Raw genomic sequence first — 26,418 nt, 5'->3', positions numbered from 1 at the left:
TGCCATTGACGAAGCAGATGGCTAGGATTAGTACATCGCCCTGGGGAGGCTTCAATGATGTACCAGGCCTGGGAGGATTAGCCCAAAACCAAATTGCCTTTGTGTTGGATATTATTGTAGCTGGTGGATCAATCTTCTCTTGTTACCCTTTCACTTCAATTATACTAGGGCTCTTTGATAACGCATTCAATGCAAAGCTGTCTGTATGTCAAAGATCATCACTCTCACCTCATCTAGAATTCAACACACACCCATGTTGAACCATGTTATAGAGATACCTTGGACTAAATCATCCTCACTATCCCCACACCTAACATCAATGAGTATGTTGGAGACACAAGGAACTGTGCTGGACACAGTTAATTGGCCTCTGTAAATTGCAAAGTATGTAGGGAGTGGATGAGAAAGTTGGATAACGCAGAGCTCGTGTGAACATGTGATCGATGGTCAGCCTGGACACGGAGAATATAAGAAATTAAATTCCTGGCTTTTTAAACAATAAAATACATTTAAACTTTTTTTTAAGCTAATGCCATTTTATCTCAGTTACATATCAATAATGCCCACCATTGACTGAATGTATAATTTAGAATTATTTTCCATTTTCTATGGAGAATATTGTTATATTGTAAATATAATGCGATTTATAAAATATATTTGTTACTAGACTAAGTGCAGTATTCCACCAATCACCTGTTCTGCGAACGCAACCCGTTCCCCCAACGCAAGATTCCACCACTCATGCATAGCCCCCAACTGCGCAGGCACAGCTCATTTCCCCTCATCCCCCAGCACTCCCACCCCCTCCTCTTCACCCTCATACTTTCCCCTCCCCTTCCCCAATCCCTCCCTCACTCTGCTTTCCCCTACCCCATCACTCCCTCCATAACTTCTCTCCCTATCCCCTCCCCCCCCCCCCCCACTCCTCACCTCCCTCTATCCACCCACTATCCCTCCTCACCTCCCCCACTGCCCTCCTCTGCCTCTATTCCCCACTCCCTACCTCCCCCACTCCTCGCCCTCTATTCCCCCTCCTCCTCCCGCACTCTCCCTCCTCACCTCCCCCACTTTCTCCTCTCTCCCTCCCTACCCCTCCTCTCCCTCAATCCCCCCACTCTCCTTCATCACCTCACAGGGTCTTTCCCATCCCCCAATCCCTCCTTCACCTCTCCCTCTCCTTTCCCCAACACTCAGTCACTCCCTCCATAACTCCTCTCCCTTCCCTACCCCCCTCCAATCCCTCTATCCTCCACCTCTCCACTCCTCACCTTCCCCTATCCATGTCATGCTTTATTTCTCAACCTATTCTCCACTCATTACTGATTAAGTCAAAAGACTGAAATTAAAACCACCAGTTTAAATTGATGACGTCACAATGGCACAGCTAACAGAGACAAGCCTCAATGAAGATTTCATCCTATATTTGACATTATTCGCGATTAAAGCTTTAAAAATGCCAACTTTCACTAGATTTTTACATATTCTGATTCACATTATTCAGCTTGAGGCAGAGATCACTTTCACTGAACATTTTCTGCTTTATTTCTCGACTTATTACTGATTAATTACCTTGAATTTCAAACCAAATGATGACGTGTTTGAATTTCAAACTGACCAGCTTCAGCTGATGACGTCACAATGACTCGATTAGCAGGGGGAGAGCAAATTGCTATTGCAACATGCAAGGCAAGTGCAATTGGAATGTTTTTTGAAGATCACTGCTGAGGAAGGAAACGGGAGTGCTGGAATCTTGCGTTCGGGAATGGTTTGAGTTGGAGGACCACACCTCCCGTGGGGGCTACGGGTAGGGAACGGGTGCGTTGGGGGAGCACTTGGTCTAGTGAAACAATAAATTTCAACCTGAAATTTAGCAGATACTTTCCAGCTGTAATTTGTCTCTGTATCAATTTTGTTTTGATACATTTTTTATTATAGTCTCACTTGTTATTATAAAGCTGGGAGTTGTTGAGTATCGATTAATCCTTGCACCACAAAACATCATGGAGTGGTGTAAACATTGAATGTGAGGCAATTAGTGTGCCAAAGTGCCTCAAGATTACCTCCTCCATTGTCAGAGCAGGACTTCTGAAAAATAATAGTGAACAGATGACAATTACTGTTACTTCTTATCGAATGTTGTAACGATGTGCACTAACTATGGAATTTGTTCCACACCGCTTGCAGTCTCTGAGCACTTTCTTACTTTTGTATAAGCAGATTTAGACTTTAGAGATATTGTGCAGAAACAGGCCCTTCGGCCCACAGAGTCCTTTCCAGCGATCACCCCCGTACACCTGCACTATCCTACACACTAGGGACAATTTACAATTTACAAGAGCCAATTAATCTACACCCTGCAGCTCTTTGGAGTGCGGGAGGAAAACGGAGCACCCGGAGAAAACCCAGGGGGTCACAGGGAGAACGTACAAACTCCGTTCAGGCAGCACCCGTAGTTAGGTTTAAACTTAGGGAGTTAGCTGTTCCAAGTTTTAGACCCAGTGACAAAAGTGATTTGTTTCCTAGTCAGGAGAGTCGATGACTTACCGAATATTGAAAGACTGGCGTATTATGTACACTTCTGGTCCCCACACTCTAGGAAGGATGTGGAGGCTTTGGAGAGGGCGCGGAAGAGGTTCACCAGGAAGTCGCCTGAATCAGAGGGTTTAAGGAGAGCTGGACAAGCTTGGATTGTTTGCTCTGGGACACCAGTCTGAGGGAAGATCTGATAGGTATAGAATTATGAGGGACAGATATGATAGATAGTCAGAGCCTTTTTCACTGGGTAGAAATGCCAGATAGTGGATGACATATCTTTAAGGTGAAAAAGCCAAACTCTAAAGATGTGTGAGACAAGGATGAGGTTTTTTTTTGCGTACTGTGGTAAATGCCTGGCACACACTGCCAAGGGAGTCGGAGATTAGAAGCAAATCTGAGAGCAATGTTTAGGAGATATTTCCACGGTCATACAAACAGGCAGGGTGGTGCAGCGGTAGTGTTGCTGCCGTACAGAGCCAGAGACCTGGGTTCATTCCTGATTACAGGTGCTGGCTGTACAGAGTTTGTACATTCTATCTGCGACCTTGTGGGTTTTCTCCAGGTGTTCCAGTTTCCTCCCACATCCCAAAGACGTAGGTTAATTGGCTTCTGATAATTGTCCCCAATGTGGAGAATAGTGATTGTTGGTCGGCGCAGACTCAGTGGGCCGAGGGGCCTGTTTCCATGCTATATCTCTAAACCAAAACTTAGAAAGTTATGAGCCATGTACAGGCAGATGGGATTAGTTAGCTTGGCATTAAGGACGGCACATTCCTGGTAGGTTGAAGAGCCTGTTCTTGTGCTGCGCTGCTCCACATTCCATCATTCTGACTTACAGCCTTCGCATAGAACATGGTTAGTGGAATCATCCATCTTTACAATGCAGTGGTATCAAATGTCTAACAGCATATGGTCTTTCCAGTCCCAATGGAAATTAAGACATGCGCCCTCACCTTTTCAATCTGTAAATAAATTATGACAGACTTTCCCTTTCTTAATTGCTCCCAGTGCACACATTAAGTATTGTATATTCAGTCATGCTGTAAGCTATTTTGTACAGATATACATCGCCATTCAAAATGCTCTGTACAATAAAATATCTCCCAATCTCTGTCAGTTTCTCCCAACAGTTGTCACCAACTACAGAGCGGTCCTGACCTACCATCTACCTCTTTGGAGACCCTCAGACTATCTTTAATCAGACTTTTTTAGACTTTATCTTGCAACTAAATGTTACTCCCTTTATCCTGTATCTGTACACTGTGGACAGATTGATTGTGATCATGTATTGTCTTTCCACTGACTGGATAGCACACAACAAAAGAGCATTTCACTGTGCCCCGGTACACGTTACATTAAGCATAACTATAACTAATTAACTTACGACCACATATTGATACTTCTATATGTGGCAGTAGGATGGACATATCAACTACCAGTGGGCATAACTTTAAGGTGAGACGGGCACAGTTTAAAGTAGATGTGCCGGGCAAGTTCTTTTATACAGTGGGGAAGGAGTGCTCGGAAACACTGTCAGGGGTGGTGGTGGACAGATATGATTGTGGCATTTAAGAGGCTGTTGGACAGGCACTAGGATATACAGGGAATGGAGGGAATTTGTAGGAAGGAACTGCAGAATCTGTTTTATACCGAAGATAGACATAAAATACTGGAATACCTCAGCGGGTCAGGCAGCATCTCTGGAGAAAAAGACTTCCTTTTCTTCAGGGATGCTGCCTGACCTGCTGAGTCCCTCCAGCATTTTGTGTCTATCTAGGGAATGGAGGGATATGGATTATGTGCATGGAGATAGGTGTTGGTCTTGGCATCATGTGCGGCACAGACATTGTGGGTGGAATAAGAGCGGAATAACTCAGCCGGTTGGGCAGCACTTTGGAGGACATGGATAGATGACATTTCGGGTCAGGACCCTTCTTCAGACTGATTGTAGTACGGGATGGAGGGTTGAAAGCTGGAAGACTTCAGTGTTCATATTATACCAGCTGGTGGCAATGTGATCCACTGGACTTTAGAGATACAGAGTGGAAACAGACCCATCGGCCCACCGAGACCACGCCGACCAGCCATCACCCTGTACATTCACACTATCCTACACACCAGGGACAATTTTCAATTTACCAATTAACCTACAAACCTGTATGTATTTGGAGTGTGGATGGAAACCGGAGCACCCAGAGATAACCCACATGGTTACAGGGAGAACGTACAAACTCCATACAAACAGCACCCGTTGTCAGGATCGAACCCTGATCTCTGGCACTGTAAGGCAGCAACTCTACCATTGCATCACTATGCCACTACATAGTGGCAACAACCTGAATATTTTCAGTCAACTCAAAGAGGAACAAATTGCATGCAAGTGGTTTTGTTATACAGGATTCGATAACACTAAACGCACTTTGTCACTTTCTATGTGGATGTGTAAGTGTCTATTTAGTTATCAGTCTGAATAAGTATTCCAGCAAATAACGTCATTTATTTATCTGTGAACCATATATCCATCACCGTGCAGTGTAACATGTGGCGTGTTTGTTTATTTTGTATCTTTTAAATTATATTTGTCATGATGTTTGAAACGTGAAACTGAAAATGGTTTGGATTCATGTACTGTTTTATCTCAAATATTCCAGCTACTTCAATTATTAACATTCACTATGTATGTGAATGACTGTATTTAGTTTAGTTTAGTTTAGAGATAGAGCATGAAAACAGGCCCTTCGGCCGACTGAGCCCATGCTGACCATTCACACTAGTTCTGTGTTATCACACTTTCTCATCCACTCCCTACAAACTATTGGCAATCTACAGAGCCCTATTAACCTACAAACCCACAAATCTTTGGAATGTGGGAGGAAACCGGAGTAGGCGGAGGAAACCCACTCAGAAGAACGTGCAAACTCCATACAGACAGCATCCAAGGTCAAGATGACAGAATTCACGCTAGCTGAATGATGACAGAATTCACGCTAGCTATCAAGCTTATGGCCATCTAAAATTAATTAATGGAGAATCACATTTGACGTAGCACTGGAACAGTGTCACTGAAAATAATGCTTGTTGACTGAAACTTTTAGTTTAGTTCAGAGATACAGTATTAAGACAGGCCCTTTGTCCCACCTAGTCCACGCCGACCATCAATCACCCGTTCACATTCATTCCATTTTATCCCACTGGCATCCACTCCCTACACATTAGAAGTAATTTACAGAGGGCCAATTTACCCTCAAACCCGCAGGTCTATGGGATGTTGGAGTAAACCAGAGCACCCGGAGGAAAGCCACACGGTCACAGTGCAAACTCCACACACAGGTGGCACCTGAGGTCAGGATCGAACCGGGATCTCCAGCGCTGTGAGGCAGCAGCTCTAACAGCTGCACCACTGAGCTGCAAATGCAAGTTGATGGGCGATGTAGGCCAGAATGCAAAATGGACTGTCTCTTTACTCAGTAACTCACGGAGTATTGTTGCGACGTAAATCCTCAGGTCACAAACGCTGACCCTGCGTCACTCTACTGATGGAATAGTAAGTAGTTTAAGTTATCTGTAACCCTTCAGTGGACTGTACTATACGCACACGGCAGTCAGTAGGAGTTAGAGGAACAGATGTAGTGGGAAATTGCAAAAAGCCATCAGAATAATAGGGTTGCATTAGTGGGAGATGACTTCTCCCTAGCAAGCGGCGCTAAAGTGCTGGAGTAACTCAGCAGCACAGTGGTAGAGGTGCTGCCTCACAGCACCAGAGACCCGGCGTCAACCCTGACCTTGGGTGATGACTGTGTGGAGTTTGCACGTTCTCCCTGTGACCACATGGGTTTGCATCGAGTGCTCCGGCTTCCTCCCACATCCCAAAGAAGTGCGGGTTTGTGGTTAATTGACCTCTGTAAATTGCACTTAGTGTGTACAGAGTGGATATGAAAGTGGGATAGCATAGAACTAGTGGGGCCAGGTGATTGATGGTTGCCATGTATTAGCTTTAGGTGTAGGATTATTATTGTCACTTGTACCGAGGTACAGTGAAAAACTTTATTTTGCATGCTATCCAAACAGATTAGGTAATACTATACATACATAACTTAGATACATAAGTCAAGGCATAAATCAAGGCAAACTCAAGTACATAACAAAAGGTAATCTTTCCCACTGTTTGGTCTATACCAGTGTGGTATATTTACTGAAGCAGCTTAGCTGAAGACTTGGGTAGTTCTACATCATTGCTGCTTCAGTACGTCTGGGATTTTGTCTAGTCCCTAAGTCTTTTCTGTAACTGATGTCAGATGTTTCTTGATATCAACTTGAGTGAAATGAATTTGCTAAAATTTGGCATCTGTGATCACAGGGGTTTCAGAGCGGAGTGAATCATCGCTCGGCATTTCTCCTGTGGCGATACTTTGATGGATGTGTGCAGAACGCTCCTATTACTGAGTTTGGGATTATATTCCATGAACCGACACAGTGGGGCAGTGGTAGAGTTGCTGCCTTACAGCGCCGGAGACCCGGGTTTGATCCTGACTACAGTGCTGTCTACGGAGTTTGTACGTTTTCCTTGTGACCGCGTGGGTTTTCGCTGGGTGCTCTGGTTTCCTCCCACACTCCAAAGATGTATAGGTTTGCAGGTTAATTGGCCTTGGTACAGTTGTAAATTGTCCCTAGTCTGTAGGATAGTATTAGTGTATGAGGAGATTGCTGGTTGGTGCTGAATCGATGGACCGAAGGGTCAGTTTCCATGCTGTATCTCTAAAGTCCAAACTTTATAGTAAAGAATGATGCCCCATCTAATCTTGTGCCATTTGCCCACATCTGGCCCATATCCCTCCAAAGCTTTCCTGTCTTGTGTGGAATTGTGATAGCAGATGAGTTTGAGCTTTGGAAATGGAAAACAATGGAAGATGTTGAGTTTGGGAGGAGGTGTGTTTATTGAATAGGTGGAACTGCTCCAACCTGAACCAAAGTAGGAGGTCCCCCTAGGAAAGACACAATGTGCTGGAGTAACTCAGCAAGTCAGGCAGCATCACTGTACGATATGGACAGGCGACAATGGACAATAGGTGCAGGAGTAGGCCATTCGGCCCTATGAGCCATTTGGCCCTTCGAGCCATTCAATGTGATCATGGCTGATCATCCACAATCAGTACCCTGTTCCTGCCATCTCTCCATATCCCTGGACTCCGCTATCTTTAAGCATCCAGAGAGCCAGCCTCCACAGGAGGCAGAGAATTCCACATACTCACAACTCTCTGTGTGAAAAAGTTTTTACTCATTTCCGTTCTAAATGGCTTACCCCTTATTCTCAAACTGTGGCCCCTGGTTCTGGACCACTTCCAAAAGACGTGGTCTGCATTTATTGAACTATTACAAGCATAAGGTGCAATAGTAATTTAAAATATAAATGGTACCAGGATCTGGTAACGGGGGGTATAAAATGTAAAAAAAACACGGTTGGTATATCCTTTTTTGCGGAGTTTTGTGTTACAATAGAGCGATTGTTTTTCCTTTTTTTTCTTTTCTTTCTAGGAGAAAATGGGATTTAATGCAGAGAAATGTGAGGTGTTGCATTTGGGGAAGTCTAACATGGGCAGGACCTACACTTTGAATAGTAGGCTTCTGGGTCATGTTGTAGATGTAGGTGCATGGTACCTTAAAGGTGGAGTCGCAGGTAGTTCAGGTGGTCAAAAACGCTTTTGGTGCATTGGCCTTCATCAGGCAGAGTATTGAGTATAGAAGTTGGGAGGTCATGTTGCAGTTGTATAAGACGTTGGTGAGACCGCATTTAGAGTATTGTGTTCAATTCTGGGCACTGTTTTGTAGAAAAGATGTTGTCAAGCTGGAAAGGGTACAGAGAAGATTTATGTGGATGTTGCCAAGTCTGGAGCTATAGGGAGAGGTTGAGTAGGCTGGCACTCTATTCATTGGAGCGCAGGAGGATGTGGGGTGATCTTATAGAGAAGTATAAAATCATGAGAGGAATAGACTGGGTAGCTGCACAGTCTCTTGCCCAGAGTTAGTGAATCAAGGACTAGAGGACATAGGTTTACGGTCTTTTTTATCGAGTCCACACACAAGATTAGTTGTTGAGCTGAACACACGTCTCGGCATCTGCATACAATGCTGTCTGTCTTGCGCTTCTTGTGCGTGGTGGTGGAAAGATTGGTGGAAACAGGGCCGTGACGTGAACGCTCTTTCCTTGACCCCATAGGTTTAAGGTGAAGGGAAAAAGATTTAATAGGAGTTTGAGGGGTGACTTTTTCATACAAAGGATGGTGGGTGTATGGAACAAACAGCCGGAGGAGGTAGTTGAGGCAGGGACTATCCCAATATTTAAGAAACAGTTAGACAGGTACATGGAAAGGACGGGTTTGGAGGGATATGGACCAAATGCGGGCAGGTGGGACTAGTATAGCTGGGACATATTGGCTGGTGTGGGCAGGTTAAGCCAAAGGGCCTGTTTCCACAATGTATCACTCAATGACTCTTTGCCACTGTAATAGTTTAAAAGGTGAAATATAATACTTGTAACCTATAAGTGATTGCAAGGTTAAACAGACTTGCCAGTATTTTCTACTAATCCTTCACAAAGCTATTCCTACTGAGAAGATTTCCTCCATACAAAATGTCCTCGATATGCCAGGGATTTTACACAGTAACACTCGCAAGTGACTGTGCTCAGTCCTAGCAGGTCGAAAATGAGACCACAGATTATTAAAGCAATTCCCACCACAGGACACCCATTTTGCTCTTGTGTCTGGCTCATTGTGTGATAAACATTTGGAGGGAGGTCAGGAAAATATTATTTTCTTCTAAGTGGATTCTATTCTGTGCACTCTGGGCGCCAAGTGGAAGTCACGAATAAAAAGGTCAGTACGATCATAGTCTCAGCAGAAGCTGGCTGATTTATTTCATTGTTAAAAGAGCAGAAAACAAAAGCTATGGTTATGGTGGTACATAAGCAAACATGTAGAAAATAGTTTCCCAGTAAATGCATTTCCAGTGCAGATTTGAAGATTTATTTAAAGCGTACTTAATACACACTCACACACCAGACATGCATATACACATAAACACACACCACACACACACACACCACACACATCCACCACACACACACACACCCAACTCACACACACACACACACACACACACACACACCAACACACACACACACACACACACACACACACACACACACACACACACACACACACACACACACACACACACACACACACACACACACAACACACACACACACACACACACACTACACACACACACACACACACACACACACACACACACACACACACACACACACACACACACACACACACACAGACACACACACACACAGACACACACACACACACACACACACACACACACACCAACACACACACACACACACACACACACACACACACACACACACACACACACACACACACCACACACACACACACACACAAGACACACACCAGACACACACACACACACTCACACAGACACAAGCATGCACGCGCGCACCAGACACACACACACACTTCTTAACAATGCTACAGAGAATAGTGAAGGCATTGGTATGAAGGTCACATGCCCAATGCCAGTATCCATTACTCAATTCTTATTTACTAATTAGATATCTAATTAGCTGCATTCAGTTTCGCAATTACCACACACAGTTGCTGGCTAACGCATTTGCAAATACTAAGGGGAATAATTGAGGAGCTGCATTGCTTCATTGTACCATGGCCTATGGCCGGATGCCCATTATGACATTACCCCGATGATACTTTAAGCTAGATGGTTAAGAGGTAAAACATACACAGGTGGTGAATCTGTGGAATACATTGCCACAGACAGCTGTGCAGGCCAAGTCAAGGTGGAGATCGATAGATAAGTATGGGTGTCAGGAGTTATAGGGAGAAGGCAGGAGAATAGGGTCGAGAGGGGAATGATTGAATGGCGTAGTAGATTTGATGGGCCGAATGGCCTAATTCTGCTATAATTTATGAGCTTATATCCATTGCTGCTCTTACATTATTGCAATCTGTGATGGACTGAGAAATTTGATCTGATATCTATCCATAATATTTGAACATCAGAATGATGGGTGGCACAGTAGAGCAGCTGGTATAGTTGCTGCCTCACAGCACCAGAGACCCAGGTTCGATCCTGACCTTGGGCATTGTCTCTGGGCTTTCCTCCAGGTGCTACAGTTTCCGCCCACATCTCAAAGATGTGTAGGTTTGTTGGTTAATTGCCCCACTGTAAATTGCCCCTAGTGGATAGTTAGGGTTTTGAGAACATGGATGAGAAAGTGGAATAAGTGAACTAGTGTGCATGGGTGATCGATGGTTGGGGTGGACTCAGTGGGCCAGCGGGAAGTAACCAGGGAGGAAACCGACGGAGTCACAGGGAGAATGTGCAAACTCCACACAAACAGCACCTGAGGTCTAGATCGAACCCGGATCTCAGACACAGTGTGGCAGCAGCTGTGCCACTGTGCCACCCGACATAGATCTGGGTGCTGCTGTGTGTGTATTTGATTGGGGTTTCAGCTGCTTTTGATCTTTATCTCACTTCTCAAAGTGAAAGGTACCATAGTACCTGACGCTATGGTACCCTTAAGGAAAGTTTTTGTTCTTAGAGATACCGCATGGAAATAGGGCCTTCGGCCCACCGAGTCGACACTGACCAGTGATCACCCACGCACTAGTTCTATCCTACACCCAAGGGACAATTCATAGAAGTCACGTAACCTACACATTCGTGCACATCTTTGGAATGGTGAAGGAAACCGGAGCACCGGAGAAAACCCACGCAGTCACAGGGAGAAAGTACAGACTCCGTACAGACAGCACCAGAGGACAAGATTAAACCTGGGGCTGTAAAGCAGCAACTCTACCGCTGTGCCACTGTGCTCCCTCTGTTAACACAACCAAGGACAACTTCTGAAGAAGGGTGTTTCCTTCGCTCCATAGATGCAGCTGCACCCGCTGAGTTTCTCCAGCATTTTTGTCTACCTAAAGACAATCCCTGTACTCTGAGATTAGCGAACTTGCCTCCCAACAGTTTAAAACTGATCAAGACGGTAAAGTGATCCTACTCATTTTAACTTCAACAGTGAGTTTAATTTATTTTAGTTATGCGCTTGCATGTGTCGGGAGGAACTGTAAACGCTACTTTACACCAAAGATAGACACAATAAGCTGGAGGAACTCAGTGGGTCAGACAGCATCACTGGAGAAAAGGAATAGGCGATTGTTTCAGGTTGAAACCCTTTTTCAGACTGAGTGCCAGGCGAGAGTGAAACTGATGTGAGCGGAGTAGGCGGTACAGAGATTAAATGTAGCTGGAGACGGTAAAGGGCCTTTCCCACTTGGCCATTATTTGCACGTCACGCAGATGGCGTGCGAAGAATTTGTACATCACAAAATCCTAAGGAGTACAGCAGCAACGCCTCACCCGTGGCCCCGTCAGTCGGCAGCCCAGCCAGCTGTCCGTCCTTCAGACCTTCGCTTACTGCCGACACCACCGTCCCTCCTTCTTGTGACCGATCATCGGTTCATTCCATTCCCCCTCCCATTCCCACACTGACTATTCTGTCCTGGTTCTCCTCTAGTCAGAGTGAGGCCCAGCGCAAATTGGAGGAACAGCAGCTCATTATAAAATAATGAGAGGCATAGATAGGGTAGTCAGTAAGAACCTTTCTCCCAGGTTGTAAATATCAAATAACAGAGGGCATAGCTATAAGGTGAGAGGGGCAAAGTTTAAAGGAGATGTGTGGGGCAACATTTTATTTACACAGAGGGTGACGAGTGCCTGGAATGCATTACATAGAAAATTGGTGCAGGAGTAGTCCATTCGGCCCTTCGAGCCAGCACTACCATTCAATATGATAATGGTTGATCATCCAAACCCCATTCCCGCTTTTACCCCATATCCCTTGATTCTGTTACCAGAGGTGGTGGTGGAGGCAGATGCGATAGTGACTTAAGAGGCTTTGAGATTGGCACATGTATATGCAGAGAATGGAGTGATATGGATAATGTGCAGGCAGATAAGAGTTGTCCTTGACATGATATTCGGCATGGACTTAGTGGGCTGAACGCCCTGTTCCTCTGCTGCACTGTTCCATGATCTATCTTCATACTTGTGGTTGTTCTGGTTGGTCTCGGTTTCATCCGCTAGCTGCTGGTAACTCCGTCACCAAGCTAAGGAAGGTCTGTGTTTTAATCTTGCTTTTAATTTTCTGTCATTTTAAACACGGTGATGTACAATAAAGAAGTTCCCACCTGCTGACAATGCTATAAACAGAACCTACAAAGGGATAAAAGATTTCAGAATTAAGACACCTTCAAAAATGTTTCAAGCTATAATTATATTTATCCAGCAAGCTAATGTGTCATTTGCAAAGGCCTTAAAATAGCACTAGTCGGCAAGGAACTAGTCACAGATGTATGGTGTGCCTATCTCTAAACCAGATTATCATCAATTCAAGTTGTCATTCCATGCCACTTGGATCCACTTATCCTAGTTATCTAACAATTTGAGCAATTGTGAACGGTGATTATCTGTGGAGAATTACGTAGACATGTTCTGCCATTTGAGTTGGAGAGGAGCACACAGGGAAGTGACAATATCCAGCTTCTATGAGTACATTGTGAGGTAACTTTTTTACTTCAGCTTCTCCTGACTCCCTTCCCTCCCCTCCCCCCACTCCCCCCCCCCCCCCCCCCCCCCCCCCCCCCCCCCTCTCCCCTATCCTCCCCTAAGCCCAGGCTGACCCACCACTGGTTTCTTACCTCCCCATCCCCCTTCCCCCCCCCCCCCCCCCCCCCCCAATCTGCAACCTGCATTCCTTCCAATTCACAACTTTTCTCACCCCAAGATTCGCAATTTGCAACTTAGTTTAAGTTTAGAGATACAGCGCGGAAACAGGCCCTTTGGCCCACCGAGCCCACACCGACCAGTGATCTTTACAGAAACCAATTAACCTACAAACCTGTGCATCCTTAGAAAGTGGGAGGAATCCAGAGCACTCGGAGAAAACCCACACGGTCACAGGGAGAACGTGCAGACTCTGTACAGACAGCACCCGTAGTCAGGATCGAACCCGGGTCCATAGCGTTGTAAGGCTGCAACTCTACCACTGCACCACTGCGCCTGCACACCTGACCTTTCATCCCCGGCTTATGTTCAACAATCTGCCTATCAAAACAAAAACCCTCGGCTGTGTTCACCTATTACCAGCCAAGCTCTGTCCTGACCCTCCTCTCTTCCAGCTTTCAGTCCTGAAGAAGTGTCCTAACCCGAAACATCGCCTATCCATGATCTCCAGAGATGCTGCCTGACCCGCTGAGTTACTCCAGCGCTTTGCGCCTCCCATTGATTTTAATTGAGGTTGTATTACAAGGAGGCAAAGGAAATAAAAGCTTTTTATTTCAATTACCATGCCTTAGTTTAATGTTCTAATTAACTATGTGTGTTATATGTTTAATAACTTTATTAAAATGATATAAAAAGAACAGAATGAATGATGTACTTCAACTTTAATGGTTATTTCTATATTTCTAATTATCGAGTTTTAAATTAATTGCTGGCAAAACTTTGCACTCAGCTGGAATAGTCTGAAGAAGGGTTTCAACCCGATATGTGACGCAATCCTGAAGAAGGGTCTCGACCCAAAACGGCCCCCAAGTCTGAAGAAGTGTCCCCCATTCCTTCTCTCCAGAGATGCTGCCTGCCCCGCTGAGTTGCTCCAGCATTTTGTGTCTATCTTCTGTGTAAACCAGCATCTGCAGTTCCATCCCACACAAAATAGTCCATAGTTCCCTGAAAGTGGCATCACAGGTAGATAGGGTGGTAAATAATGTTTTTGGTACATTGGCCTTCATCAGTCAAGGTATCGAGTGTAGAAGTTGGGTCGTTATGTTACAGATGTACAAGGAGTTGCTGCGGCCGTATTTGGAGTATTGTGTTCGTTTTGGTCACCCTCCCAGAGGAAAGATGTTATTGTGCTGGTAAGGGTGCACAGAAGACTTATGAGGATGTATGTAGCCAAGAATCGAGGGCCTGCACTGTGGAAGAGGTTGGGCAGGTAAGGACTTTATACCTTGGAGTGCAGGATGAAGAGGGGTGATCCAAGAGGTGTCTAAGATCATGAGGATTACACAGCGTGAATGCACAGAGTCTTTTACTCAGGCTAGAGGAATCAAGAACAAGACCTCACAGGTTCAAAGGTAGACACAAAGAGCAGGAGTAACTCAATGGACCAGGCATCATCTCTGGAGAAATAGGATGGGTGACATTTCTGCTTGGGACCTTTCTTCAGTAAGATTTATTAGGAACCTGAAGAGCAACCTTTTCACTGTGGGGAGAGCAGGTATGTTGAATGAGCTGCCAGAGGAGATAGTTGAGGCAGTTGGTCTTGACATCATATTCTGCAGACATTGTGGGCAAAAGGGCCTGTCCCTCTGCTGCACTGCTCCATGTTTAAGCTCTTACTTGTGGATATGCAGGGAATGGAGGGATATGGATCACGTTCAGGTAGATGAGATGAGTTTAACTTGGCATCATGCTCGGTACAGAAGGGCCTGGTGCTCTGCTGTTCTATGTTCTAAAAGTAAATGGTAGAAAGCTGACATGTTGCATAGAATATACAACAGTACATAACAGGAACAGGCCCTTTGGTCCACAATGTCTGTGCCGAACAAGATGCCAAGTTAAACTAATCTCAGCTGCCTGCACATGATCCATATAGAAAGTAGGTGCAGGTTTAGGACATTCGGCCCTTCGAGCCAGCGCCACCATTCACTGTGATCATGGTTGATCAACCAGAATCAGTGCCCTGTTCCTGCTTTTTCCCTATATCCCTTGATTCCGTTAGCCCGAAGAGCTACATCTAACTTGAATATATCCAGTGAATTGGCCTCCACTGCCTTCTGGGCAGTGAATTCCACAGATTCACAACTCTCTGGGCAAAAATGTTTTTCCTCATCTCAGTAATAAATGGCCTACCCCTTATTCTTAAACTGTGATCCCTGGTTCTGGACTCCCCCAACATCTGGAACATTTTTCCTGCATCTAGCCTGTACAATCCCTTAAGAATTCTAAATGTTTCTATAAGATCTTCTCTCATCCTTCTAATTTCCAGTGAATATAAGCCCAGTCGATCCATTCTTTCATCATATTGTCAGTCCTGCCATCCTGGGAATTAACCTGGTGAACCTATGTTGCACTCCCTCAATAGCAAGAATGGCATTCCTCAAATTAGGAGACCAAAGCTGCACACAATACTCCAGAGCCCTGTACAACTACAGTAGGACCTCCTTGCTTCTTTACTCAAAATATCCTTCCATTCCCTGCATATCCAGTCATGGTTCAATTCTGCTTCTTTGTATGTTTGGAGACTTGGTGCATCTTATAAGGAATTTCTGCTTTGAAAGGATAATCCATTTATGTTTCCTTGCTGTAGCCTGAAATTAAAATCATGTTGACACAAGGAACTGCAGATGCTGGTTCCTTATATTTGACTTTTTTATTAGCGGTATGTGATGTACAGCACACTTATCCCACAACATGAGAAATTGATTGCTGTTGAGATACAGCAGTGGTGATGTATTAGTTTAGTTTAAATACAGCACGGAAACAGGCCCTCACGCCCACTGAGTCCACTCTGACATCAATGACCTGTTAACACTTGTTCACGCTAGTTTCATGTTACCCACTTTCTCATCCCCTCCCGACATATCGGGCCAATTTACAGAGGGCCAATTAAACAACAAACTTTAGAATGCAGGAAGAAACTGGAGCACCCGGGGGGAAAACGACACAGTCACAGGGACAACGTGCAAACTCCATACAGACAGCACCTGAGGTCAGGATTGAATCTGGGTCCCTGGCGCCGTGAGGCAGCAATTCTACTAGCTGCACCACTGTGCCACCCTCTGCATGTGAAACTGTTTAAAAATAAGGAATCTCCCAATGAGACAAGGATAAGGCAAAATTATTTATCTCAGTGCATTACTAGTCTTTGGTAAAGATGTAATAGGAACATGAGGGGCAACATTTTCACACAGAGGGTGATGAGTATATGGAACGAGCTGCCAGAGAAGGTAACTGAGGCAGATACTATAACAGCATTTAAATGACATTGTATAGACACAAAATGCTGGAGTAACTCAACGGGTCAGGCAGCATCTCCCGAGAAAAATGATGGGTGACGTTTTGCGTCGGAACTCTTCTTCAGACTGGGCATCATTTTCTTTATTCAGAAGGTGGTGAATTTGTGGAATTCATTGCTGTGGAGGCCAAGTCAATGCATATTTTTAAGGCAGAGATTGACAGATTCTTGATTAGTAGGGGTCTCAGGTGTTATGTGGAGAAGGCAGGAGAATGGAATTGAGAGGGAAAGATAGATCAGCCATGATTGAATGGTGGAGTAGTCTTGATGTGCCAAATGGCTTAATTCTGCTCCTAGAACTTATTTACATGAACATTGGGACAGGTACACAGATAAGAAAGGCTTTGAGGGATATGGGCCAAACTAGCTTTGAAGGGGGCATCTTAGTTGGCATGGACGAGTTCGAGGTTATCCCACTTTCTCACCTTTGTAAAAACAATGTTCTTGAGTGCCTTTTTCTCACGCCATCTCTCCTTGGTTCGCAGGTTTCCTGACACATGCATGGGGCGAGAGAGGACCCTTACCAAGGCAGCTTATCCTGCGTGTGCCACTGACCTCAACAAAATGATTTAGCTGCTGTGAGTCTCCATCCGTCGTCTGTTACTCGTAACTCCAAAGCTGCACTGTGGGATCCATGTCTTCTCCAGCGAGGGGCTGAGCCACCATATCCAGCTGTTGGGTACACAAGCCCGGGAGATCCAGACGACCAGTCCACAAAGGAACCCGTGACATCTCCTCTCTTCATGAACCTGTTGCCGTCAAATGACTTCTCCTTTCCGATGAAAATTGCCTCGAAGACAGTCCGGGTATTTTCACTCACCCCTCCCTTCGTAAACACGGAACTTTTTACAAGTCGAGAAGAGAAGGGAGGGACAAATAAAAAGGACAATAGATCATCACGATGGGGATCCATCTGCCTTTCTTTCCAAGGCTTCAAACTAAAGACCAAAGATCTGTGCAGCAGACGGAGTTATTCAACAGCCTTTACATAATTTAGAAGTGCTTTCAGTTTTCTGTAAAGGATCCTGCAGCAGTTCAAGAGGAGCTTTTCAACTTAAGGTTAACAAATTACCTGAGACAATTTTCTTGCTGGAAAAGTTGAATCTGGGATTTTCTATGGCTGAATTATCCCGAAAGAACGAAATAGCACATGAATATAGACAACGAGGGCAGAATTACATTGGCATACGAAGACCTCTAAACCTTCTGAGGCAAATGCTCATGCAGTTTTATTTTGTAACATCTTGTTTTTGTGCTGTACTAAGTCACGTCACACGATTGCAGAGCACCAGGCAAGCTCTCGACGCGGATTCAGGCCTGTGATCCATCGTGGAATTCAGATAATCCGAGCCTATTTCAAAAACAGCATTTATTTTTTCGCCCCTTCCCCCCCCCCCCCCCAACCCCCACTCCATTCCTTCCAATGTGGCATTCAGAACAAGTTTATCATGCGGTGTGTTTAGAGAAGAAGAAAAACCCTGATTTGTAAGGCCTTTGACAGATTTTGTATGTTGTACCTTTGTAGGGAGCCTATTTACTTGTGTCTGTGCTCATCATATCAGGCCTTCAATACCACGATGGGAGAGCGGTGATGTGAATATAGTCCATCTCATGCTGCCAAATAAAGCTGTTACTTTACTGAACAATCACCTACCAGATAAATTATTGTCTCTTTGTCCAATCAAAGCGCCAACTAGAGTCTTGCCATGAAAATGAACTTCCTTGCTTGTTCGAGTGAAAAATAAAAGTGTCAGAATTAACAAGATAAGAAAGATTTTCCACCCCCTGCCCATAAGTGCGCAATCTCATGAAAATAAGCAATTCTTTAAAGTCATCTTTAACATTTTATGAAAATGATTTACTCTTATAATCACCAATATATTCTACGGCTCAGTGCTTTGTGCGTGAATATATTCATCATTTGTTTCTGATTTTAAATGCAGTCATATCTGGTTGAGAAATATATTGAATAATTTTCAACTGTTATGTTGTACGGTTTAGACACATTAATATAAGCAATCATAAATGTAATATCATTCCACTGAATCTCATTAGTTCAGTTTAGCTTATTGTTGTCATGTGTATCTAGATACAGTGAAAGGTTTTTGTTTGCGTGCTCTCAAAGAAAAGACTACACATGAATACAATGAAGCACCGTGGCTCAGTGGTAGAGTTGCTGCCTTACAGCGCGAGAGACCTGGGTTCGATCCTGACTACGAGTGCTTGTCTGTACGCAGTTGATCTGTTCTACCTGTGACCACGTGGGTTTCCTCCGGGTGCTCCAGTTTCCTTCCACACTCTAAAGATGTACAGGTTTGTAGGTTAATTGACTTCTGTAAATTGTTCCTAACCTGCAGGATAGAACTAGTGTATGGACAACCGTTGGTCAGTGCAGACTCGGTGGGATGAAGGGCCTGTTTCCATGTGTATCTCTAAAACTAAATCTACAATAAGCTATCCATAGTGCACAGATAAAGATAAAGGATAAAGTGTACAACATTTAGTGCAAATATTTTGCCTATTAAACATACCTGTACACAGAGAGTGGTGGCTGCCTGGAACATGGTGGAGGCAGGTACGATAGTGGTGTTTAAGAGGTTTTTGGATAGGTACATGGATATGCAGGGAATGGAGGAATGTGGACCATTTTCAGAAAGATGCGATTAGTTTAGCTTCATGTTCGGCAGTGGCATTGTGGGTGGGAGGGCCTGTTACTGCGCTGTATTATTTTATGTATAATGTTCTGTTAAAAAATAATCAAAATTCGGTTATTTTGGTGAGAAAAATATTCTTGTTGGAATAAGAAAAGGCACAAAGTGCTGGAGTTACTCAAGGGGCCAGGCAGCATCTCGGGCCAAGATGGAAAGATGACATCTCGGGTTGGGACCCTTCTTCAATGGTTCAAAGTTTTAATGGTTCAATGGTGGTTTTACTGTCGTATGTGCAAAGTGCAATTGCACAGTGAAATTATTTTCTTACAAACAGCTCAGTAAAGTATCGCCATACCTAAGCAAATCCCCAATTAGCAAATTTTACAGAATTATTCCACTGGTTGCGCATGCAAGAGGCGCCATGTATTGCCCCCATTACCAAAGTCCACTCTGTGCTCTAGTTCTTATGAGCAGTGCCTGATCTAGGCGAGCTCCAGGCTGCAGCAGGGCCTTCAGCCACCGCCTTCCTTGGATGAGTGGATCGTCTGGTGAACCAACGTCCTCTCCTCGCCTGTACACCTTTTTCTCATGGAAATGCTGGAATTTTTGTTATGACTTCATTTTACAAACTTGCTCCATGTATCTATAGTGAACAATCTTCATGAAACAATGTTTAGGCCCTTCAGATGGATGGCGTTGGATTAACAGCTGATTGTTTTTTGTGGACATCTATAATCATAGGTAAAACAACAGGGATGAGAGGGAGCATTTGGGCGGGTGAGGACTTTACTCCTTGGAGTGCGGGAGGCTGAGGGGTGATCTTACAGAGGTGTACAAGATCATGAGGTGAATAGTTTATTGTCAAATATACCGAGGCACAGTGAAACGTTTTTGTTTTACAAATAGATATAGGGTGGGCGAATAGATAGGGTGCATGCATGTAATCTTTTACCCTGGGTAGGAGAATCAAAAGATGATATAAGTTCAAGTTAAGAAGGGAAAGACTTAATAAGGATCTGAGGCAGAACTTTTTCACTCAGAGGGTGGTGGATATATGGAATAAGCTGCCAGAGGAGCTAGTTGGGACAGGTGCTACAACAGCAATGATGGTATCTGCCTCAACTAGTACAGTATTTGATTGCGTTGCATTGGCTGTGTCTCCGAGACATTGCAAGTTGGAGATGGAGTCAATGGCCCATATCGCACAGGTACATGGAGAGGAAAGGTTTAGAGGGTGTGACAACACATCCCCTTTGAGGTCCGCTCCGATCCTAGCCACAGGCAACCGAGCCACAGCTGGATATGATTAATGGTTATGGGGCTCTGGGGACAGAGAGGAAGCTGCTGGGATGAATCCAGATGCTCCAGTTTGTCGTTGGAAATCGAAGTCCATTGGGTGAGTTCACCTCACTGTGTGTGTGTGCCAGCGTGTTCATTGCTGATCTGGTGTCATGACTGGTGCCACAAGCGACATGTGCTAAATGTGGGCAAATGGGGTGTGCTTAGACGGGGCAACTTTGTTGGCATAGATGAGTTGGGCCAAATGGCTGTTTCTGTGCTCTGTGACACTATGATGCTACATGTGTAGGGCGTTTGTGATCATTGCTTTGATAGACGAGGTTGGATTTTAATTTCTCAGATGTCAGATGACCCCTTGATGAATCTAGAAACAAAATCTGCAGATGCTGGATTATACCAAAGAGATATACAAAGTGCGACCCGGGCACCTCCCTTCATGAGGATATTTGTTGTTGGCCCTGATTGATCCTGGTCTTTTCTCACCTCCAGCTCTTCACCTGCCCCCACCCCCCATCTACCTTCAGACTGAAGAAGAGTCCTGACCCAAAACGTCACCTATCCTTTTCCTCCAGAGATGCTGCCTGACCTGCTGAGTTACTCCAGCACTTTGTGTCTACCTTCGGTGAATCTACCTGTTTCACTGCATAAGTTGTTGGCCGAATCACGTTCCATATCCTGATGTTTAAAACGTTTAGATGGGGAGGGGAGGGGGGGGGGGGGGCATATGATCTCTTTCATGTTATGAAGTCAAACTTACAGACACTGCATAAATGAAGTACTGGCAGGGTAGTGGCGTTGCAATTAGCTCTCCGCTATGACAGCTGTTGTTTTTCATGTAACCTTTGCAAGAACAGCTGGGAAAACATCTTTGCTCTTCAAGGTTAACCTGCAAGCTCATCTGAACAATGCATCGCTGTCATTGTGCAAGTAATGGTGGCTGCAGAACAGAGAGTCTCAAAAACCAAGGGAGAAGTCTGATCTTCCCACCAATTGATGCTGAATGGCCTGGTACAGTAGTCAGTCACACAATAAATTAATAACAGTAATACTAGGTAACCCCACAAAAGTGCAAAACCGAAGCGTGTGGTAAGTGAGACAAAGAGTGAGAAGGATTTCAGGTACATTGAAAGGCAATTCATCATGATTTGTGATTTAGTGCTAGTGATAACGATATCGCTAGTCAGTGCGGACACGGTGGGCCGCTGTATCTATAAAGTCTAAGTTTCAAACTCGATGGTTTTGGGCACCAGTATTTTTAACCTGTAGGTTTAGTTTAGAGATACAGCATTGAACCTGGCTGTTTGGCCCACTGAGTCCACGCCGACCATCGATCACCTGTTCACAATAGTTCTAACTTCATTAGCACGATGACTTTTGGGGAAATGAAAGAGTCAGCTCCTAACGTCTTCTACAGAAATAATAATAATTAAAATTGAATGAATTTAGGGAGGCACAGTGGTAGAGTTGCTGCCTTACAGCACCAGAGACCCAGGTTTGTCCCTGATTATGGTTGCTGTCTGTACGGAGATTGTATGTTCTCCCTGTTCCCCCGTGGGTTTCCTCGAGGTGCTCCGGTTTCCTCCCACATTCCAAAGACGTACTGGTTTGTGGGTTAGTTGGCTTCGGTAAGATTGTAAATTGTCCCTAGTGTGTAGGACAGTGCCAGTTGATCGCTGGTCAGCACAGACTCCATGGGCCAAATGGTCTGACTCCACGATGTGTCTCTAATGTCTAAAGTCTAAAGTAAATCACTCTATAACAGTGCATGAGTTCACCTACAAACCCACACGTCTTTGGGATGTATGAGAAAAATGGAGCACCCAGAGGAAATCCACGTGGTTCATAGTTGAGGTGAGTTTTGTGTAATGTTCAAGAGCCCAGTGGTTGCTGTGAAGAAGTTATTCTTGAGCCTGTAGCTTAATTGGCCTCTGTAAATTACCCCTAGTGTGCAGGCAGTGAATGTGAAAGTGAGATAACTTAGTACTAGTCTGACCAGGTGATTGATGGTCGGCATGGACTCAGTGGGTCAAAGGGCTTGTTTCCATGCTGTATCTTTCAATCAATTTAATTAATTAATTGGTGTTGGTGACTGTGTCTATGTGGATTTCCACTGGATGCACTGGTTTCCTCCCACATTCCAAAGACGTTTGGGTTTGTAGATAGGCAACATATCTGCAGAGTGAACAATTTTGTACCTCCAGCTGATCATAATTATGAGTGCTTTAACCTTGCCTTAGCTCGGGGGTTCCCAATCTTTTTCGTCCCATTTACCCCTGGCAACTTTAATAGCACATAACAATGTTATTTCACTTATTTATGTACAACTAATGACGAACAGATACTAGTATATCAGAACCAAACACAGTCAGTAGCAATGTTACAAAATTTTGAGATTTTAAAAATCAAGTCTGCAATTTATCCCATCAGATAAAGCATAATTTAATTTAACACCTAATTCACTTTCATATCTTAAGTATTAAAAAAGTTATGGCCATTTTCATACTCGGAAATTAACATCTTGTGCCCTATTGCTTTTCCATTGACTTAACACAAGCTGTGATCAAGGACAGTCAAATGGCCATAACTTTATTAAAAATTAAGAGAACTGAAAGAAAGTTTCAGTTATTATAGATTGAAGCATTCTGAAACAAATATTAAACAATCTTACTTGGATGACCTGAAATTAAAGCATATAATTAGTTAGTTACCCAATTGTAGCTAATACCAAAATTCAATTACTAGATCTAAACATCTATCCATTTCTTAAGAAAAGATTTACATTTTTAAATAACCTAAGTGTCCAAAGAACATTCACACAAGAATTCACAATAAAACATGATTTTTAAATCTCATTGTCATTAATTTATAGGCCAAATGGAAGGAATTTAGTGTTTAATTGCTGTAAATTAATGGCCATTGCTTGCGAGTGGGATTTTGTGGAACGCGCTGGTTTGGAACGTTGTGGCTGTGGTGGATTTGAGCCCCATGTCGGCAGGAAAAATACTGCCGGTTCGGATGGGCCCCAAGTCACCTTCTCGCAACTTAAAATTTTGATTAAAGGGATCTTAAGAAGCACTTTTTAATGTAAAAATAAACAGCCTACCTTGCTTTGTCCCCTACGTGAGATCCGCCCCGTTGTCGCCGTTCGCGGCTTTAGAAGATGATTTTTAATTTACTACAGCAATTAAATAATCCAACTTAATTTAAAAAATAACTGCAACAAATGTATGTCGCAGCGATTTTTCTTCAGCAACTAAGCAGGCTGAACAACATCGATTTCAATAGCCTAGAGAAAACGGCCTTTTAAACCCGTCCCCCTCTCAAAGGCGCCAAAGTCGCGCACATGGGCAGTGACAGAACTGCGGCGCCGCTGAAGGTAAGTTTTACAACATACCTACAGTCAGTCAATGAGAAAAATATGTACAAATCCAGAATCAACATATTTACCCCCTGGATGGGTGAAATTTACCACCTGGGGGTAAATTTTCCCCAGGTTGGGAACCCTTGCCTTAGCTGGACCTTACCTCTCCTGCACCATAAGCTATTTAGTTATCCATCTCAGATTGAACGTTATAGCATGGAAACAGGCCCTTCAGCTCGCCAAGTCCACGTCCATGATCACCCATTCACACTAGTTCTATGTTATCGCACTTACTCACTGACCCCCTACACACTAGGGGCAATTTACAGAGGGCCAATTAACCAACGAACCTGCACGTCTTTGGGGTGTTGAAAGAAACCAGAGCACCCGGAGGAAACCCACGCGGTCACAGGGAGAACATCCTAACTCTACAGGGACAGCACCCAAGGTCTGGATCGAACGTGGATCCCTGGCACTTTGTGGCAGCAGCTCCACCAGTTGCACCACTGTTGCCGCTCAGCTATAAATGCAGCAATCGTTTAATATCCTTGAAGAAAGATTAAAAAATAACTGATGTGACTCAAGGTATTAATATCTGCCCAAGAAACTTTGGAGAGATAATTCCTCTCCTCATTCATTGCCAGCCCCTCAGGCATGTAGCTAATGAATGTGTATTGGCTTGCTCTTGAAAATCTCAATGCTTAGTGAAGGATCTAATGGTTACCATGCATTACAGGACCATGAAGGGAGAGTAATTTTGTACTTTGAGCAAGGTGATGAATAGCAGCAATATGACATTTCTCATTAAGTTGACTTTATTCCAGACAGCTCCAAACTAGTTACATAAAATAGTTAATTACATGATTTCAGGTTTGACATCGATTAAAGAAATGAGTGCAGTTGGGAACCTTGGTAAACACTATTCATTCAGTGTGTGTTTGATAAATGCCAGTGGTAAAAAGGACTATCAAGCACTGCAGTAATATGAAATATAGCTTACCAGGATAATGCGTGGAACCACTTTCCCATACTGATTATTGACTTAAATCTGCCCATGTTAAGTACATTACATAGCAGTGCCACACCGAGCAAAGATTCACACTGTGGATATTAAGCAGACAGACATGTTTTACTGTATGGCACTCAGTGGTCAGTTTGATAGTAATTTTATTTACTGATTGTATCTCGCACATAAATAATATTAAATCCAAAACATTCTCTTGTATGAGAGAAAGGTAAAGTGACCTTTCCAAGGACATAGAAGCATAGACTTTACTTTAGTCTTGAGAGATACAGCATGGAAACAGGGGCGCCACGAGTCCAGCAATCACCATGTACTCTAACACTATCCTACACACAAACCTGTACATCTTTGGAATGTGGGAGAAAACCAGAGCACCCGGAGAAAACCCACGTGGTCACAGGGCGAATGTACAATCTACATACAGACAGCACCCATGGTCAGGACTGAACCCGGGTCTCTGGCACTGTAAGGCAAAAGGGGCCGAAGGGCTGTTCTTGAGCTGTGCTCTTCTATGTTCCATGACTACCACCCCATAGTTCTAACATCGATTAGTGCTTTGAAAGACTGGAAATGGCCCACATCTATCCTTGTCTTCTGAACTGTCCAGAAACGTCACCTATCCATGTTTTTCATAATATATAAACCAGCAACTTCAGTTCTTTGTTTCTCTCGACCCCATGCAATTTGCGTACAGGAAAGATAGGTTTATGGAGAATATCATCTCACTTGCACTGCATTCAACTCCGAATCACCTTGACCATAAGACCTATCCCGTTCCTCTGTTCAATGTCCACAGCTCAGCCTTCATCACCATAATACTGAATATGCTCATCTCTAAATCCCTGGACATTGCCCTGTGCCCTTCCTTAGACTTGAGAGATACAGCACAGAAACAGGCCATTCGGCCCACTGAGTCTGCACTGACAAGCGACCAGCACTAGGAACAAGTTACAATTTTACTGAAGCCAATTAACTTACAAACCTGCAGGAGGGAACTGCAGGTGCTTGTTTACACCGAAGAAAGACAAAAAATGCTGGAGTAACTCAGCAGGATATGCAGCATCTCTGGAGAGAAGGAATGGGTGACGTTTCGGGTCGAGACCCTTCTTCAGACTGAAGTCAGGGGAAAGGGAAACGAGAGATATAGATAGTTTTATAAGGTTCCAAAACATCACCCATTCCTTCTCTGCAGAGATGCTGCCTGTCCCGCTGATTTGCTCCAGTATTTTTTGTCTATCTTGAACCTAGCCTACAAACCTGTACATCTTTGGTGTGTGGGAGGAAACTAGAGCACCCGGAGAAAAAAAATGTGGCCACATGGAGAAGGTACAAACTCTGTACAGAGAGC

At 44.2% G+C, this 26,418-nt stretch overlaps 1 protein-coding gene across 1 annotated transcript in view; it reads left to right on the top strand.

The window, feature by feature from the left end:
• The window catches only part of LOC129708687 (chemokine-like protein TAFA-3), a 185,398-nt gene extending 167,268 nt beyond the window's left edge, over positions 1 to 18,130 (top strand). Inside the window, exon 4 of the mRNA XM_055654612.1 lies at positions 17,221 to 18,130. Coding sequence (XP_055510587.1) covers positions 17,221 to 17,229 — 9 coding nt within the window. The 3' untranslated portion in view covers positions 17,230 to 18,130. The remainder of the gene's footprint in view (positions 1 to 17,220) is intronic.
• The last annotated feature ends 8,288 nt before the right edge of the window (positions 18,131 to 26,418 follow it).

This window comes from Leucoraja erinacea, chromosome 24 (genome assembly GCF_028641065.1).
Source record: "Leucoraja erinacea ecotype New England chromosome 24, Leri_hhj_1, whole genome shotgun sequence".
NCBI classification, from domain to species: domain Eukaryota; kingdom Metazoa; phylum Chordata; class Chondrichthyes; order Rajiformes; family Rajidae; genus Leucoraja; species Leucoraja erinaceus.
This window is presented reverse-complemented; position numbering and strand designations above follow the sequence as displayed.